The sequence below is a fragment of the Macaca thibetana genome, chromosome 2 (genome assembly GCF_024542745.1).
Source record: "Macaca thibetana thibetana isolate TM-01 chromosome 2, ASM2454274v1, whole genome shotgun sequence".
In the NCBI taxonomy this organism is placed as follows: Eukaryota; Metazoa; Chordata; class Mammalia; order Primates; family Cercopithecidae; genus Macaca; species Macaca thibetana.
In genome coordinates this window covers 163,254,304-163,273,129 of record NC_065579.1, presented here as the reverse complement: position 1 = coordinate 163,273,129, position 18,826 = coordinate 163,254,304, and the positions used below count along the sequence as shown (strand labels likewise).

The window sequence follows — 18,826 nt, the reverse complement described above, 5'->3', positions numbered from 1 at the left end:
GGTAAGTGCTTCTTGGGGCTAGTGATTGAACAAGATAGTAGTGTGAAGATTTTTACCCAAAGTGAGACTCCTTTAATGGAATATGCCCATTGGCCTGAATGGAGACTTTGTCAGGGTACTGGTAGCTCCATTTACTCAATTGAATCTTCCTTCTCTCTTTTCTCCCAGTTGTCACTCCCTGATAAACCTTTTATACTTCTCACATCACAGTGTCTGCTTCCCGGAGAACCAAACAAGTTAATAGCTCCAATGTTTAAGGACATAATATTAGTGTCTCCGAAATACAGGACAGCAATTTTGTCCAAATTTATTATATATTTTTTCATGTTGAGAGATATTTTAATATAAAATTAGATATTTGAGGCTTAATATATTTAAGACACTGCCCTGAGAGCTGTGGGGACATATAACTTACATTTAAGAGATTTATATTTTTGAGAAATTTTCTGATTGGAAGGCAAGGCATGAATATCCGAAAACTCACGTGCAGGACGTCAGTAAAAAAGTTAACATAAAGTACTGTATGGCTCACTCCTGTAATCCCAGTACTTTGGGAGGCAGAGGCAGGTGAATCACCTGAGGTCAGGAGTACAAGACCAGCCTGGCCAACATGGCAAAACCCCATCTCTACTAAAAATACAAAAATTAGCCAGGCATGGTAGTGCATGCCTGTAATCCCAGCTAGTCGGATGGCTGGGTCTTGAGAATCACCTGTACCCGGGAGGCAGAAGTTGCAGTGAGCCAAGATTACAACACTGCACTCCAGCCTGGGCAACAGAATGAGACTCTCTCAAAAAGAAAAAAGAAAAAAAAGGACCTTGCATGTGAAAAGAGCAAGCTCATGGGGATAAAATCACTTTTCATTTTGCTTTAAATTGTAGTAGTTCCCTCTAAATTAATACAGTACTTACTGGCTTAAAATCCAGGCTGTTTGTTACAAGATTAGTCATTATTTTGCCCACACCTACTTCTCTTGCTTCATTTGTTCTACTCCTTGCTGCTGTTTTTTCAAAAACCCAAGTCTTATCATCATCATAAACTATTTGCAGTTCTTTTGACCTACGTTTTTATGGGTGTTTCTCTTTCTGCCTGGATTGCCTTTTTTTCTGGCCTTTCTTTCTTCCATGTAACTATTCATCAAATCACATCCTTTTAGTAGCCATTCTTGACCCCTTTCTCCAAATCTGATGCTTTTTTGGCTGTCGTTGTTATGTTGAACATATCTTTATTGTAGCAGTTACCACACTATTACAAATGTTTTCTGCACTATAAACAAGTGTTGGAGAGTAACTGTGCATTTACAAATTTAATTTTATGTCCCTAAAAGCAATAAGAGTTTCCAGTATATAGCAGTCATACAGTGTTATTTGAGTAGGATATAGGAATGGATTAGTGAACTTGGTAGTCAAGAAGTATTTCTTAGGAGAGGTAGTTGAATCAGTCAGTGGTGAGTAGGTTTTGGGTAGGCAAAAATGAAAGAATATGAAAATGGTATTCTAGGATTGTGATAGTATGTGAACCAAGGCAGGGAAAACAAAACAATATGCAGTTCACCCTTGAACATCATGGGTTAGAGCTGTGTGGGTCCCTTTATACATGGATGTTTTTTCAACTAACTGCAAGTAGAAAATAGAGTATTTGTGGGATGTGAAACCTGCATATATGAAGGGCCGACTTTCTGTACATGGGTTCCGTAGGGCTAACTGCAGGACTTAAGTATGCATGGATTTGTTTATACTCAGGGATGCTGGAACCGACCCTCACCCCACTGCAGAATACTAAGGGACCACTATACATTAAGGGAAATTTTTCTTAACCCCAGTGTTGTTGAAATTTGGGGCCAGAATTCTTTGTTGTAGTGAGCTGTACATTCGTTGTAGACAGCATCTGTGGCCTCTAAACACTATGCCAGTAAATACCAATAGCATTCCTCGTTGTTAAACTCATAATGTCTCCAGACACTGCCAAGTGTCTTCAAGAGGGGAGCAGGAGTTAGTGGGGAATCACCCCCTGTTGAGAGCCCTGTGTTAGTGGAACACTGAATAAGTAATTTATTCGTTGTTCAAAGGATTTACATAAAGTATAAGAATTAAATTTTAGAATTATAGAGTAGGACCACGTTAAAGTAACTTGAATGCTAGAACAGGGAATTTGAGCTGTATATTATTGGAAATTCATACTTTGTATTCAATAGTTGTGCTGCCTCTCACTTGTCTTCTATTCTCAGACCCTTGCTATTTAAAATGTAGTTCATGGACCAGCAGCATTGGCATCACTTGAGAACTTGTTAAAAATATAGAATTTCAGATCCGTCTTAGGCTTATTGAATGATAGTCTGCATTTTAGCAAGATTCCCCAGTGACTTATATACACAGTGAAGTTTGAGAAACACTGCTTTGATCACATCACGTAGAGGAATGCCTAACTCACGACTGACCTGATTTAGAGAGCAATGTGATGACAGTTGTGATTAGGAAGATGGGTCTGGTGTTTTTGATCAATTGAAATGAAGAGGTCCTTAAATCATAATGTCTCAGCTATGAGGCCATGAAGACTTGCAATTAATTTTGTAATTTCTGCCACATGAATGAAGAAAAGAACTGTTACAGAGGAATAATTAGCAGAATTTTGTATCTGATTGGATATAAGAAGTAAGGAAAGTTTGAACAGTAATAAATTTTGAAAGTTTGTGATTAAATTATGTTACCGCTAGTTAAATGGGCACATATGAATGAAAAACAGGTGCTGGTGATTGGGAGGATAAAATGATTTTGGTGTTAGGTTTGAGTTTGAGGAGCTATAGGTGGAAATAACCAGGTGTAGGTAGTTAGAAGATGAGGCGTCAAGCCTTGTATTAAAATTGAGGAAAGTTCAGAATCATCTGGGTAGTAGTCTTTATCAGATAAAAGTTTTTAAGTGAGATACAAAAGTAATTGCAGGCCCAGGACTGATTATTTATTTAAAGGAAGAGGTTAGAAAAAATAAGAGTTCTCAGAGAGAGTTATGAGAAGAACTCAGGCAGAGTAATATCATATGAAGAAAACATAGGAAAGTTTTTAAGGAAATGTTACTCTAGCAACCATTTCCACAGTAAGAAGTAAGCCCTACAGAAAATGTTTTGACTGTTTTTTAGTTTCTCCTAAGGACAGCACGTAGCTAGTATCATTCTAAATGCATAACTTAGGAATTACTTCATTACTTACAACAAATACTTTAACACATTAGGATTTAATTCTTTTCAACTGATTGGGAAGAGCTGTGCTGAAGTATCAAATTTGACAAAGTTAAAGAGACTAGACATAAAAGTGTTGAGTTTTAGATTAGGGGTCTTTGATGACATTAGAGTTTCAATGGAGGTAGTAGCAGAACCAAATTTAAGGAGTGTAGTATTTGCACCACGTATAATCACAAATCACTGTTTTCCCAGATCTATGTAGAACTTTTACTCACCAGTAAGAAAAAAATAGACAGCTGACTATAATAGTCATTTTGCAGAAGAAAAGATTCCAAATGACTCATAAACATATGAAAAGATCTTCAACCTCATTCATAATCTGAGATATTAAACATAAAATCTCAGTGGCATACCATTACATACCTATCAGATTGCAAACATTGAGAAGTCTGTGACAATATCAGCTGGGTGACAATATCAACTGGTGAGTATGTGGACCAGCAGGAGCGCTAAGACTGGGAGGAGATTGGTACTTTGGAAAGGTTTTTGAAATTATCTGGTAAAGTTGAAAATAAGTAGTAGCAATTCTGAGGATATACTTGTGCACAAATATGCTAAGATACATGAATGGAAATGTTTCTTGTAAAATTGTTCAGATGAAACAGGAACTCCATTGTCCATTAATAAACTATAAAGCAATTAAAACTAATAATATATACAATTGTATATAAATCCAAATGATCTAAAAATAAAAAAGTAAAAAAATGAATTCCAAAACAATAAGCTAAAGCTAAATGTTCCAATATGAATGAATCTCCAGAACACAAAGTTGAGTCAAAGAAAAAGTACAAAAATACATGTGGTCCAATTCCATTCTTAAAAAGTTCAGAAACAGGCTAAACTGTGTTGTTTAGATTTGCATGAGTTGGTTGTAGAACTATAATGAAAAATAAACAGTTGATCTCCAAAGTCAATATAATAGTTTCACATTGAGGCAGGCAGGTTTTTAAGATGTAGTAGAGGAATATGAGGGACTTATGAGGTTCCAGTAATAATGTTTGTTAAGATGTGTGGTGGTTATGTGGATGTTTGCTATAAAATTGTTCATTGCATGTGTTGCATGTACTTTTTCATTTGTTATTTTACAATAATGCATCTTATGAAAGGAACAACATAAGGAAAATAATCATATCCATGAGAGTAAAATGTGAAGTAAAAATAGCTTTCAAAGTAAAATGTGAAACAAAATTTGGTTCTTTCAGTACCATCAAGAACAGATGGTATTGAAAGAACCAACTTGAAATCCTGGAAATGAAAAAAAAAATCATTGAAATAAAAACTCAATGCACACGATAAACTAAAGACTGGACACAAAATTTATGAAGTCAGTACTGAGGAATTTACACAGAAGCACATAACAATTGCTGGAAAATGTGAAAAGATAAGAGATATTGGGGGTCGAGTAGATTGAGAGGTTCTAACATTGTTACTTTACCCTGCTGAGGAACTTTCTTGTATTGGAAGAAGATAGGTGGTATGTCCATTCCAATAAACTTAACTATTAGTGATGGTACATGTTAGGATGACCTTGAAGTATATGTTGTAAATAAAAGTAATTGAACACATTCAGCAACCCTAGTTGGTTCTTTTGGATATATGAGGAGTTAAAGGTTGAAAGTTCAAAAGGCAGTGTTTTAAATGAAATTATTGAGTCACTTATTGGGCCAAGAAAAACATTTCATCTCCAAAGCGTATGTTCAGAGGAACTTTTTTTTTTCATAACATTTTAACAGTAAGTCAAAATCATAACTTATTTTTAAAAGTGTTTGCTTTAAAATTTTTTTGCTGCAAAATGAAGCTCTATATATATATATTTTATATATGTATAAAACTTATCTTGCAGAGAAATAATACCTTTAATCTCATAAAGGGAATTGTGATCTAGTTCACAGAAATTTTTTGTATATATTAAGTTGGAAAGAATTCATCGTTCCCTAAAGGAATATATATCTTTATCAGGTAGAGCCATCTTTGTAGTGGTGGTATGAATTCTTGGTCTCATTTGTCCTGGCTTATGATCTTTAGTTTTTCCAAGAATGTGATTGACGATGGCATTACCTAAAAAATGTGTGTAGATTTTATATGCATTTGTCCTTAAGCTTGTGAAATATGTTTAGATGTGACTTGCAAAGATATAAACATATTCTTGTTTGAATGTAACTAATTTTTAAAAAAATATTTAAACAGTTGAACCCACTGTGAGCCTGATAAAAGGGCCAGATTCTTTAATTGATGGAGGAAATGAAACAGTAGCAGCCATTTGTATCGCAGCCACTGGAAAACCCGTTGCACATATTGACTGGGAAGGTGATCTTGGTGAAATGGAATCCACTACAACTTCTTTTCCAAATGAAACGGCAACGATTATCAGCCAGTACAAGCTATTTCCAACCAGATTCGCTAGAGGAAGGCGAATTACTTGCGTTGTAAAACATCCAGCCTTGGAAAAGGACATCCGATACTCTTTCATATTAGACATACAGTGTAAGTAAATGTAACATTTGCTTTTTTAATATTTGTCAGCATGTTTATCAAACTATTTTTAGTTTGAATATTTAATAGCTTGTCCTTGTTTATTTTTGTTTTTCTTTTAATTTTGTTTATGTTTTCATGGAAATTTCATTTAACCAAAACATTTTTAATCACTTTTGTAAAGATGAACAGATGAAGGCCGGGCGCGGTGGCTCAAGCCTGTAATCCCAGCACTTTGGGAGGCCGAGACGGGTGGATCACGAGGTCAGGAGATCGAGACCAGCCTGGCTAACATGGTGAAACCCAATCTCTACTAAAAAAATACAAAAAACTAGCCGGGTGAGGTGGCGGGCGCCTGTGGTCCCAGCTACTCGGGAGGCTGAGGCAGGAGAATGGCGTGAACCCGGGAGGCGGAGCTTGCAGTGAGCTGAGATCCAGCCACTGCACTCCAGCCTGGGCGACAGAGCAAGACTCTGTCTCAAAAAAAAAAAAAAAAAAAAAAAAAAAAAAAGATGAACAGATGACTTTAAAGTTGCTCTCCAACTTAAAATTATAATGTAACCATTTCCTTTTAAGATCTTAAAATTAGGCTCAACTTAGGGAGTTATGGCAACTTGTACCTCAAAATGTACAATGCTGAAGGACAAACAATTTCTGCATTCTAATTAACTGAGCTGTTACTCAGTTTCACTGATGCCCCCCATCTATTTTCTTGTTGTTGTTTTTGAGATGGAGTCTTGCTCTGCCGCCAGGCTGGAGTGCAGTGGCATGATCTCTGCTCACTGCAACTTCTGCCTCCCGGGTTAAGTGATTCTCCTGCCTCAGCCTCCCAAGTAGCTGGGATTACAACCGTGCACCACCATGCCCAGCTAATTTTTGTATTTTTAGTACAGATGGGGTTTCACCATGTTGGCCAGGGTGGTCTCCATCTCCTGACCTTGTGATCCTCCCGCCTCGGTCTCCCAGAGTGCTGGGATTACAGGCGTGAGCCACCACACCTGGCCTTGTTTTCTTTGATTTCCCTATATGCATATTAATTAGTTTGAAAATCTGTATTTTTCAATATTATTTCTAATCTTGTCTCATTGATCATGTTATAAGCATTTTCTTAGGTTAAAAAACAATATTTTAAATACATCATTGGATAATAACCATTGTAGATACAGGTTCAAAGCTGAGCCACTTGTTACTTGTGTATTTTTGTTAAGGTATAGTTTCCTGTGTATGTGTTTATATATTCTTTTGTATCTACTTTTCCCTTTGAATAAAGTTTCTTAGTTTTTAATACATTCTTTGTGATTTGTATACAATTTAAAAATTTCAAGTAGTAGAAAAGGTGATGGCTGTAGATAGTTTATAGCAAAGATAATGAAAATTAGGCAGATTAGAGACAACATTAGGAAAAGTATTTAGGTTCTGCTTTTACTTCTATCCATGTACAAATTATAAATTTAGGTGTTTTTGAGGGAATTCTATTTTTTGTTGTTGCTACTTATTTGCTTTTTGATATGACATGCATGGAGTTTTAAGTTACACATATTCATTACACTTGGTGTAATGGTTTTTAAAGCTAATTCCCAGGATCTTTTTCAGCCTTTATAGGGTTAACTTGAAAAGCTATCGTTCAAAAACTGTTACTGCCATTGCATTCTTAAATGCTAATACCTTCTTTTCCTAATTCTCTGGAGAATTCTGTTAAAATTTTTCTTTTTCCTTTTCCTACCTTGCTTTTACAGAGTCTTAACTTTTTTCCTTGTCTCATAAAATTCACATCCCAATTGGAAGTTAATGTATTTTGCATATGCATATGTTTACCTTTCCAGTGTCTAATAATGACTGATGTTTTCAATTTGTAGTTTTTTGTTTGCTTGAATGAAATCTTAGATATATAAAATATTTCTTCTAATGTATAATATGGTTTTGATTTATTGGCTTACTCCTAAAATGTTCTTAGAATAGTCATGACATTTTTCCTTTTGTAAATTGGAGACCTATAGGACATGTAAACAAACTTAAATATTGTCTTATATGACAAATTTATGCCTCAATATTTAGAGGTATCCTTTTGGGATACTTTAATGCCTAAACTCACAGATATCTGGACTGTTCTTTCAGCAACATTTTTTAGTACCACTTTTAAGTTACAAAATATTTGTTAATCTTTGCTGTTTCTTTTTTTAAATTTCTAAGATAATTGTACCTTATTAAAAGTTCAATTTTTTACAACTCTTCTGTAAACTTTGCTTTCCAGTAGAACAGTCTTCCCTGGCAGAGGTAAATACTGATCTGGTCTCTCTCTAGCTTCTCATCAGATCATATGCTGCTAACTTAGTTTTCTATGTAGCTCACAGAAAGCTAGAGAGTCTCTGCATCATACATAATTTAACACTTCCTTGGGGAAGCCTTTTATCACCTCCAACCCCATCCCCAACCTAAATTAGGCCTTTCTTTTTATATTCTCTCTTAGCATCCTATTCTTTTTCTTCCTGGCCCTCATAAGGAGTTTTAGTTAAGTATTTTTAAATGTCATCTTCCCTATTACTATTAGAATATAAATTGTATGTATATAAAGTCTGTGTGTATACCAAATACCTAAAACAGTGTAGTGCAGTGGTGCGAACTTGGCTCACTGCAAGCTCTGTCTCCCAGGTTCACACCATTCTTCTGCCTCAGCCTCCCGAGTAGCTGGGACTACAGGCACCCACCATCACGCCCGGCTAATTTGTTTTTTTTTTTTTTTTGTATTTTTCAGTAGAGACAGGGTTTCACTGTGTTAGCCAGGATGGTCTCCATCTCTTGACCTCATGATTTGCCCGCCTTGGCCTCCCAAAGTGCTGGGATTACAGGCGTGAGCCACCGTGCCCGGCCAAAACAGTGTATTATTTCTAAGTGCCATGCCTGGCACTCATTAGGAGCCAAACAGAATGATGGTTGAATGAATGATAGGTTTGGACTTAATAGTTTGGAAGTATATATTTATATTGCTGGTAGATATGGATAATTGCTCATTCAACTAGTTATGTTGCACATATGCTAAAAGACTTTTGGGTACGTGAAATGGATAAAAGTTTATGTTTTAGTACATTTGAGGCCCTAGCTAATTTACTTCAGTTGTAAGTATGTAGTCATAGAAAGCCTGTGTCACATCTCTACATGACCCCAATATATTAATTAATTGTAACATAGGGAATCTAATCTCTGCAATTGACCTAATATCTCTTAGAAGATATTTCCTTTTAGATTAAATATCTCTTTAAAGACTGTTTTATATGGTGACTTGGTACTACATGGTACTTAAATGCCATATCTTATTTAATTAAATACTATAACATATTTGCTTTGTTCCTGTATCTCTACGTCTTGCTTAATAGGATTCTTTCATTTTGCTTTTGGTGATTATAGGTTTATGAATATTCCTTAACATTTAGCATTTCTAATTACTCAAACTGTATGTGGTATAATTGCCATTTTGGGGGGTACTCATTCTTCATTTTATTCGTTCAGCCAATATTTACGGAGTAGTGTCTTCCATATTGATTATACATGTTGAGACTAAGGAAAAATGATTCCTGTTCTTTTAAGGCTTTGTCTGTTGTGTTAATATTTTATCATATGTATTGCATTTATCATTAACAAAAGATAATCTGTCCTGTCATGCATTTATTTTATAGATGCTCCTGAAGTTTCGGTAACAGGGTATGATGGAAATTGGTTTGTAGGAAGAAAAGGTGTTAATCTCAAATGTAATGCTGATGCAAATCCACCACCCTTCAAATCTGTGTGGAGCAGGTAATGTTATATACTTTGAAAGAGAAATTATCTAAAAGTGAAACCTTCTTAAATCCCCATTAAAAGTTGTTTTTATCTATATAATACACAATTATAGTAATAGCAGAAAATGAAAATTTTAATTAAATTTTCTGTCTTATCCTGCCCTACCTGTCCCCACCTTCCTACCCCTCAGTTCTGATCTTTTGAGGCTACTTAAGCAATTTTAGCAGTTTCTTGTGGTTAGTTGCAGTCAGAGGTCTTAGGCTGCTACTACTTAATAGTTTTTAATATTGTCTGTTGACTTCTTAGATAAATAATTATAATTTTATGTCTACTTCTTCATTTACAAACACACCCATATACACACATTCCTACCTTTCATAGTCCGAATGAAATTTTAGCGATTTTTAGTTAAACTCAGTAATCACTGTTTGCTTCTCTAGGGCAGGTAAATGTTACAAAAAGCTAAGACATATACCAGACTTCTGTTTTCTCTTGTCTATAGCCATTTGTTTTCCCATTGGCTAATATTTGCCTCTTTTTACTTGTGTAGTTACTATGTGCATAATTTTCTTTCTCTGAAATTTCAAACTGTTATAACAAGGTTTTTATTCATATTTTGTCAGTATTTAGGGCCCATTTTGATCTCCAGATGTATCTATCAATTTGAATAATTTTCTTATTTTTTGGTCGTTTCCCTCTTTCTTATTCCTGTTCGTTCTTTTTGGAACTCCTATTTATTGTATAATAAATATCCTTTCTTTTATATTTTCAGATGGTCTTATTCTTCCTAGAAGTTTTTCTTGATTTTTAAAAAAATTTTCCATTGACTTAATGATATAAAAAAAATTTTTGGCCTGTTTTCAGTTTTTAAGAGCATCTTCTCATGAGATGGAGCATCTTCTCATTGAATATTCTTTGGAGAATGAGAAGATGCTCTTATAAACTGAAAATACGCCAACTATAAAAATACATTGTTTTCATAGCACCCTTTTCTTATTTTATGAGTGTAGTGTCTTTCTTGTTTCTTCCCAGGGATACTGGTGTTACTTCTTCCCCAGAGAGTTTTTTCTGCTTTCTACATACTGTCTCTTTTCCCTCCAAGTTCTTTTGTTTTTTTTGGTTTGGTCTTTCATTATGTAGATATTTCTTAATCTTGTTGGTTGTTTAGTCTTTCACAGTGAAGCATTAAAATAAAATGCTTAGTGGATGCTCTCTCTGTAGTGGGGATTGCTCATTAGAGTCCACTTAGAGTGATCAGGTAGAGATGTGATTATTTTCCTGGGGAGACTCCAGATATCACTAATAGAAGAGTGGAAGTCTTTATTTTGTGACCATTCAGTTTATTTCTAGAATTAACCTCCATTTTTTTGCCCAAGAGATAAATGTCTGGTATTTGTACAGAGTCGGGAGGAATCTGTTGTTTCGTGGTGTATCTTTTAACTTGCTCTTGGCCTCCTTCTAGTTTTCTGAGGTACACTGAGTTGAACTCCAAAATTTTTGTTTGATTATTTGGACCAAATTGGCTGCTTTCTCATCCATGTGCTTTTCATAGGCAACCCTTCACCCTAAAGTACAACTTTTCAACTTTGGCACTATTGATATTTTAGGCCGAAATTATTTTTTGTAGTGGGCAGTCCTGTGAATTGTAGGATGTTTTGAAGCATCCCTGGGTTGAGAAACACTGACCTAAGGCATATATTGTTTTTTAAATCTATTTTCTGTCTTTGGAAAGTTTGTTGAAACATCTTGTCTGTTGAATTCTGCCTCCTGTTTTCTCCTCTGAGGTTTTTAATAACTTTTTAATTTCTGTTCTCTTTCTGGTGGGATTTTATGGGAGTTAGGAAGCACTATATGTGGTCAATCAGTTGTCTTTAAGCATAGATACTATTTTAAAGGTAGAGAAAAATTTTCATTTACATTTTAAAAAAATGGGAAGCAATCATTAGTTAAGATTTTTATTTGATAGAATATTTCTAAAAGCCGTACAATTGTGGATTCTCATCCCAGTGTCTTAACTTCTATATGTCTTTTTTGAGTAAGTCATTTAACCCCTCTAACCCTAAATTTCCTTGCCAATAACTACTTCGTAGAGTTTTTGTGAGGTACAGACAATGAATATAAGTCATGTAACCTAGACACAAGGGCATAGAATATGCTTTTGTTGTAGGTTTAATGTGATATTTAGATATTTCTCACTCTAAGTCATTTTACAATTTCTCAGAGAATTAAAGGGATTAAAACTTCGAGCCCAAAGTACAAAGGTAATTGTTAAGACATATATAATTTATTTTCATTGTTATTCTTGTAGAAAGAATTTACCTTTTGAAAGCCAATACTTGCAAAAATTTTCTTTCCAAAGCCTTCTAAAGGAAAAGGTTGGGTGCTTTTATTTTTGTTTCTTAAGCCATGTAAGCATATTATCTTTATCCTTCAGTGCTGAATTAAAGTACTATCAACTCTAAAAGATTTTACAGATTATTTTACCACTCACTGCACTCGAGATTGCAAAACAAAATTATTCTATCTATTCTTTGGTGTTGATTTGCTTCTTTCCACATTTTTATTATTGTTCTTATTCCCTGTGTAATAACTTATCAATCTTCTATGTACTTACATAATTGAAAATAGAGACTATGTTTTATTTACTTCTATATCTCAGCACCACCAGCAAAGCAGAGTATGGCAAATAGTGGGCTCCTAGTAATTGAATGAAGGAATAAGTGAATAAACTTTTTGAAAATCTACTTAGCCTAAACTGTAGTAGTTGAGACCTAGGTTTACTTGACTTTTTAATCTTCTTTTTTTTTTTTTTGAGACAGAGTCTCACTCTGTCACCCAGGCTAGAGTGCAGTGGTGCCATCTTGCCTCACTGCAACCTCTCCTTCCTGGGTTCAAGTGATTCTCCTACCTCAGCATCCCAAGTAGCTGGGATTACAGGCACCCACCACCATATCGAACTAATTTTTGTATTTTTTTAGAGACAAGGTTTCACCATGGTGGCCAGGCTGGTCTCGAACTCCTGACCTCAAGTGATGTGCTTGCCTCAGCCTCCCAAAGTGCTGAGATTACAGGTGTGAGCCACTGTGCCCGGCCTTATCCTCTTACTTTAATAAAAAACAAAAACAACAACAACAAAAAAACACCTTAAGCTTTAAAAACACTTATTTGTTATTTTTTTAATTTTTTTATTTTTTGGTATCCTCTGGTTAGAAAAGTGATTTTTAGCAGTATGCTTAGTTCCATTACAGTGAATGGCTTTAGAGTTCTCATAGTGGGACTCTACATGATTTAGAGCACTATGTATACTAGGTATAGGACCTCTTAGCCAAATTAGTGTAAATACTGTTTAAAAGACTTATTATTGATACCACATGGTGTCTTGGTTTTTATTGTCACAGATGCCCACCTTACACATGAAATTATTTTATAAGAAGACCCATTTTGCTGCTTTAGAAACTATCTTTGGATGGAGCACAGTGTCTGTTTGCATTAGCATTAAATGATGCTCTATAAATGTGTTATAGAGGGTGCTAAAACATTATGTATTTAAGTAGGATGACTTTGCATGAAGAAAATTGTAGATATGTCATGAATAGATCTCTGATTCAATGAGAATTTTAATTTACTTGATACTGTATGTATGTCTTCAAATAGTATGTTTTTCTAACTTCCAGTTTTCTGAATAAAACTTTTTTAATTGTATTTTTTCTCTGCTTTTCTGCTGTTTTATTATGTTGGCAGTGCCACTCTTACATGGACTGCTATTTTGGAAGAATGGGTGTTCTTAATGGCCTTTATTAGTTCATCTTTATTAAAATGAAAATTTGTTACTTTTTTTATACTTTCATACTGAATTTTGTCTAAAAGATGCTTTTTTATTTTGACTAGTATCTCAAACATATAATGTCTCATTTTAACTAGCTGTCAATAAATATAGTCTGAAGATATTTAAAATAATTTTATGCATTTTAAAATCTAGGTTGGATGGACAATGGCCTGATGGTTTATTGGCTTCAGACAATACTCTTCATTTTGTCCATCCATTGACTTTCAACTATTCTGGTGTTTATATCTGTAAAGTGACCAATTCCCTTGGTCAAAGAAGTGACCAAAAAGTCATCTACATTTCAGGTAAGTTACTATCTGCTTACAAAATGGGTTATTTAAAATATTTCTGAATAATCATAATAACAATATGCTGCAATTATTTATACTTGTAAAGATAACAGTTCCTCAGAGTGGCGTTTTTCCAAATATATCTAAAAGGAATATGATAAAATAACCCTATCCTGAGATAGGTATGTAATGTGACATCCCTTATTAAAATGTCAGTGTCTATGCAACAAGTTTATATACATTTTGATGCCTGTACATATAGTTAATTTTTCAGTTCAACAGTACTATTTCTCTAATACATAGTATGACTCTCTAGATTATTTTATCTTTAAGAACAAATAGTGATTTTTTTTTCTTTTGCTTTGATGGCCACTTTGTACACAGTTGTTTAATAAAATGGAATATTAAATTTGATGACTTGGCTTGTGAAATAACATTGTTTCCCACTTAATATGGGACTATACCATATTGTGTTACCAAGAGGTGAAACAGGAATGCTACTTAAAATGTGTTAATGAAATAAAATGTATGATGTTTTTTATTGTCCTTCAACCACTGATAGCTTAGATTTTTCACATTCTGTTTGTGTCACTGTGAATATTTTTGTTAATTTGGCTGAGTATAAATTTTGGCATTCATAAAATAGCTAAAAATACATCTTTTCCTTGTTGTGGCTGCAAGTAATAAATTATCAATTGAATGCTTATTTATAAAAATTCAATAAAATATTTTGAGCATCTCCTTACTGATTACAAGAATGTAGCCATCTTCCTGTCTAACAAATGGAAAATTAAGAGGGAAAAGGAAGAGAACCTAAGAAACACAGGTTTGTGTGGTAATTATGGAATAAATAGTTAAGGGTTTTTACCTTTGTTCAAATCTAAAACTAGATAAATTAGAGGTTTTGGCGAAATTTTGTGCTTCCTTAAGTGTTATATTCTCCGTCCTTGTGTGATCAGTCTAAGAACAGTACCATGTATTAATGTGTTATTGTCTTACAGCACTCACCACAGTTTTTAGTTGTTTGCTCATTTCTTTGCTTATTATTTATCTTCACAATTCAGCAGTTTGTGCTTGCTTTATTCATGACTATACTCAGCAGTGAGCATTGTGCCTGGCACATTATAGAGGTGCAAACTTTTTTTTTTTGGCGTGACTCTAGCAAGAGGCTTAGAACTGTATACATCCCTAGCCCTTTCTGCTGTTATCAGTGCTTTGGTGGAAATCTGTATTTTTTTTTTTTTTTTTGAGACATGGTCTCGCTCTGTCGCCCAGACTGGAGTGAGTGCAGTGGTGTGATCTCAGCTCACTGCAACCTCTGCCTCCCAGGCTCAAGCAGTCCTTCACCTCAGCCTCTAGTAGCTGAGACTACAGGTCTCAGCTGGGCACCACTATGCCCAGCTAATTTTTGTATTTTTTGTAGAGACGGGGATGGTCTCTCTATGTTGTCCAGGCTGGTCTTGAACTTCTGAGCTCAAGTGATCTGCCCACCTCTACCTCCTAAAGTGCTGGGATTACAAGCGTGAGCTACTATGCCTAGCTGGAAATCTGAATGAGGTTACATATTAGTATATTACTCTCTCTCTCTTTAATTAGAGAATAAGCCAGGGAAATGCATAGTTAAAATATACTTAAGGACTGTTTATTTTGTGTGTCTGTTGTACAATTTGGTGTGGGTTATTACTTGTAAACCTTAGACTCAATATGTCTGTGTAATCATTTAAATATCAAGGCTTGGCTGGGCGTGTTGGCTCACACCTATAATTCCAGCACTTTGGGAGGCTGAGGCAGGCAGATCACCTGAGGTCAGGAGCTTGAGATCAGCCTGGCCACCACGGTGAAAACCTGTTTCTACTGAAAATACAAAAATTAGCCAGCAAGGTGGTATGCGCCTGTGATCCCAGCTACTCAGGAGTCTAAGGCAGGAGAATCGCTTGAACCTGGGAGGCAGAGGTTGCACTGAGCCCAGATCGTACCATGCATGACAGAGCGAAACTGTCTCAAAAAAAAAAAAATTTTAAAATAAATTAATAAATATCCAGACTCATTTTGGATGCTTTTGTATGTACTGATTTAATTAATGGTATCCTAGATTTATACTCTTTTATCATTCTGAGTTCAGTGTTAAGTACTCTTGACTTGTGTGTCCAGTTGCCTATTAATGATCATTAACTCTATGTAGTAGTTTAATAGGTATTTACAACTTAACATATTCAAAACAGAGGTCCTGATGTTTCTGTTGCTCCTTGATACCAAACATATTTCTGTACCCATCTTCCTTCTTTCAGTTACTGGTACTTCTTTCCTCACATTTGTTCAGGATACAACCCTTGATAGTTATTCTTGATTTTGCTTTTTCTCTCACACCCTAGTTAGTTCATTAACAAATCAATACCAGCTCTTCCATTATGTTAAATGCAGAATCTTACCAGTTCTTCAACTCTTCTACTACTGCTACTACACACTAGTCTAAGCCATAAGCCACTCTTACTTCACTATTACAATAACCATTTAATCTCCCTACTTTGCCTCTGTCCCCCTTCAGTTTCTCAGCAAATGAACAGCTAGGGTGGTTCTTTTAAAGGACATGTCAGCTCTTGTCACTCCTCTCCTCAAAACCTTCCATGGGCTTCCCATTTTACCCACAATGAAAACCAAATCCTTACAGTTGGACTTAGAAGACTCCATACAAGCCCTCCTTCCAGATGATCTCTGTAACTTCATTTCTTACATGTTTTGCTCATTGGATGAGTCACTACTGGACTCCTTGCTGTTCTTCGAACATAGCAGGCACATTCCTACCTCAGAGTCTTTTACAGTAACTGTTTTCACTGCCTGGAATGCTTTTACCAGGGATCAACTGAGTTCTTTACCTCATTTCTTAAGGCCTTCACCTTCACCTTTTTCAGCGAGGTCTTTCTTCATGATTATATTTGAAATAAAATACCCTCCCTTCTCACCCCTTTACTACTATTGGTCCCCTTCTTTTTCTTTTTAGCACATATTGCCATGTAAATTTTATTGTTTTTTATATGCTTCTCTGTTTTTACCCTCAGAACATAAGTCTAAACATAAAGCCTGCTTTAATTACTGCCATATTTCCATTATCTACAATGATGTTTAGCATATGATAGGTGTTCAATAAAGTTTTGTTGCATGAATGAATAAATTTGAGAATAAAACAATCAGGAATCAATTTACAAATCCAGAGTCTGCTTTTATGTAACTTAAAAAGGGAACTCAAATTTTGAGTAAATATGAACAAAATCACAGTTTCAGCACTTTCAAAGAAGTGGCATTATATGACATAATTTTGGGGGGGTTTTTTTTTTTGGAGATGGAGGCTTGCTCTGTTGCCCAGGCTGGAGTACCGTGGCGCTATCTTGGCTCACTGCCACCTCTGCCTCCCGGATTCAAGCGGTTCTCCTGCCTCAGCCTCCCAAGTAGCTGGAACTATAGGCACATGCTGCCATGCTCGACTAATTTTTTGTATTTTGGTAGAGATGGGGTTTCACTGTGTTGCCCAGGCTGGTCTTGAACTCCTGAGCTCAGGTAATCCACCGGCCTCAGGCTCCCATTGTGCTAGGATTACAGATGTGAGCCACCGTGCCCAGCAGAGAATTTTTTATTTTATTTATTTATTATTTTTTTTGAGACGGAATCTCACTGTGTCGCCCAGACTGGAGTGCAGTGTCGCGATCTCGGCTCAAAGCAAGCTCTCCCTCCCAGGTTCACGCCATTCTCCTGCCTCAGCCTCCCGAGTAGCTGGGACCACAGGCGCCCACCACCACACCCGGCTAATTTTTTATATTTTTAGTAGAGACGGGGTTTCACCGTGTTAGCCAGGATGGTTTCAATCTCCTGACCTCATGATCCACCTGCCTTGGCCTCCCAAAGTGCTGGGATTACAGGCATAAGCCACCGTGCCAGCCGAGAATTTTTTTTTTTTAGTAATCAATAGTTAGACTTTACTTTTCTATCCAGAGTCTGTAATACAGCATACTATGCTGAGATTAGTTAACTCATCTAACAACTGCTTGATGTATGTCAGGTGCCCTAGGTATAATGCTGCCTTTCCAGAATGACTATTTAGTAAAACTTAGTGGGCTTTTACAAGAGTAAGAAGCCACAATTCACAAAATAAATGACCAATTAATCCTTTTCATTGTTGCATGTACTCATTGTCCTCTAGGAAAAAAATTTTACCTCAGTATTAAAATAGATATTTAAAAATTTGAGAAATTATTTTTAATATATGTTAAATAAATGCATCTTAGGACTAGAGATGAAAGTTCTGCTCAGAACAGAATAAGCAACTCTGAGGGAAATTGTTCTTAATTTTGTTACACATTTTCCCATATTGATAAATGTAAGATTTTTGGATAAGAGGTTTTTGATTTAGGATTGCAATATTCAACCTCAGTTATTAAATTGTACTCTATTATATAATAGTAATACTCTCAAGGGGTATAGTAGCTCTTTGACTAGTACTTACTGACTACTGGAAATTGTTTTTCTGGTTTGCTTTTGATGTATAGTTTTCCCTTAACACCTGTTACTTCTCTTTAAATTTAGAAAAGCAAATTTTGATATGTCAAATAAGTGCCACTATGTCTAAAACTCTTATTCCTGTGCAAAACTTGAATTTCAGGTCATATTGATGTTAGGATCCAAGTGTAGTGTCAGACTTAAGAATTTGCTTACTTAGCAGTCCTTAAACTTTAAAATGCATTTATTTCATATATTTAAATAACCCATATGATAGTCTAAAAGAAAAATAAGCCAATTAATTTTTATGACACTGAAAATATACCTTAGAAGACTGAAATATGCCTTTTATGGGGCATTACATGACTTGTTTTATGGTTTGGCAGAATTCATTAGAAAAGGAAACTTAAAGTTCTTCATTTGGGTGAGAAGAACTATGAAAGTCATTATGTCCATTATATACTCATTTATCACACAGTCAGCAAAGAGTATGAAAAATAATATCTAACTGAAAAATGAGGAGTGCTTTTGGGAAGGATTTAACATCATGATGTGGTGATTAAAAATAATCCTGCCTTATAATAATTGTGACTCTCATTGTAAATTAGAAAACGGAAGAAATATTTTGTATGCATTGTCATATTTCCATTGCTTAAAAGGCAAAATAATGAAGTACTAAATGTCCTTTCTTTCATAGAATGACATTACTAGTGAGGCTCACTTTTTTTTTTTTAACATTGA

At 35.1% G+C, this 18,826-nt stretch overlaps 1 protein-coding gene across 5 annotated transcripts in view; it reads left to right on the top strand.

Annotated features, from left to right (window-relative positions):
• The window catches only part of NECTIN3 (nectin cell adhesion molecule 3), a 120,863-nt gene that overhangs the window by 37,637 nt on the left and 64,400 nt on the right, over positions 1–18,826 (top strand). For all 5 annotated transcript variants that reach the window (XR_007723209.1, XM_050778897.1, XM_050778899.1 and 2 more), the window contains exons 3-5: positions 5,423–5,719; positions 9,379–9,496; positions 13,461–13,612. Coding sequence is in view for 4 of the 5 variants with exons in the window: in XM_050778897.1 (XP_050634854.1) it covers positions 5,423–5,719; positions 9,379–9,496; positions 13,461–13,612 (567 nt within the window). In the remaining variant the exon portion in view is untranslated. The remainder of the gene's footprint in view (positions 1–5,422; positions 5,720–9,378; positions 9,497–13,460; positions 13,613–18,826) is intronic.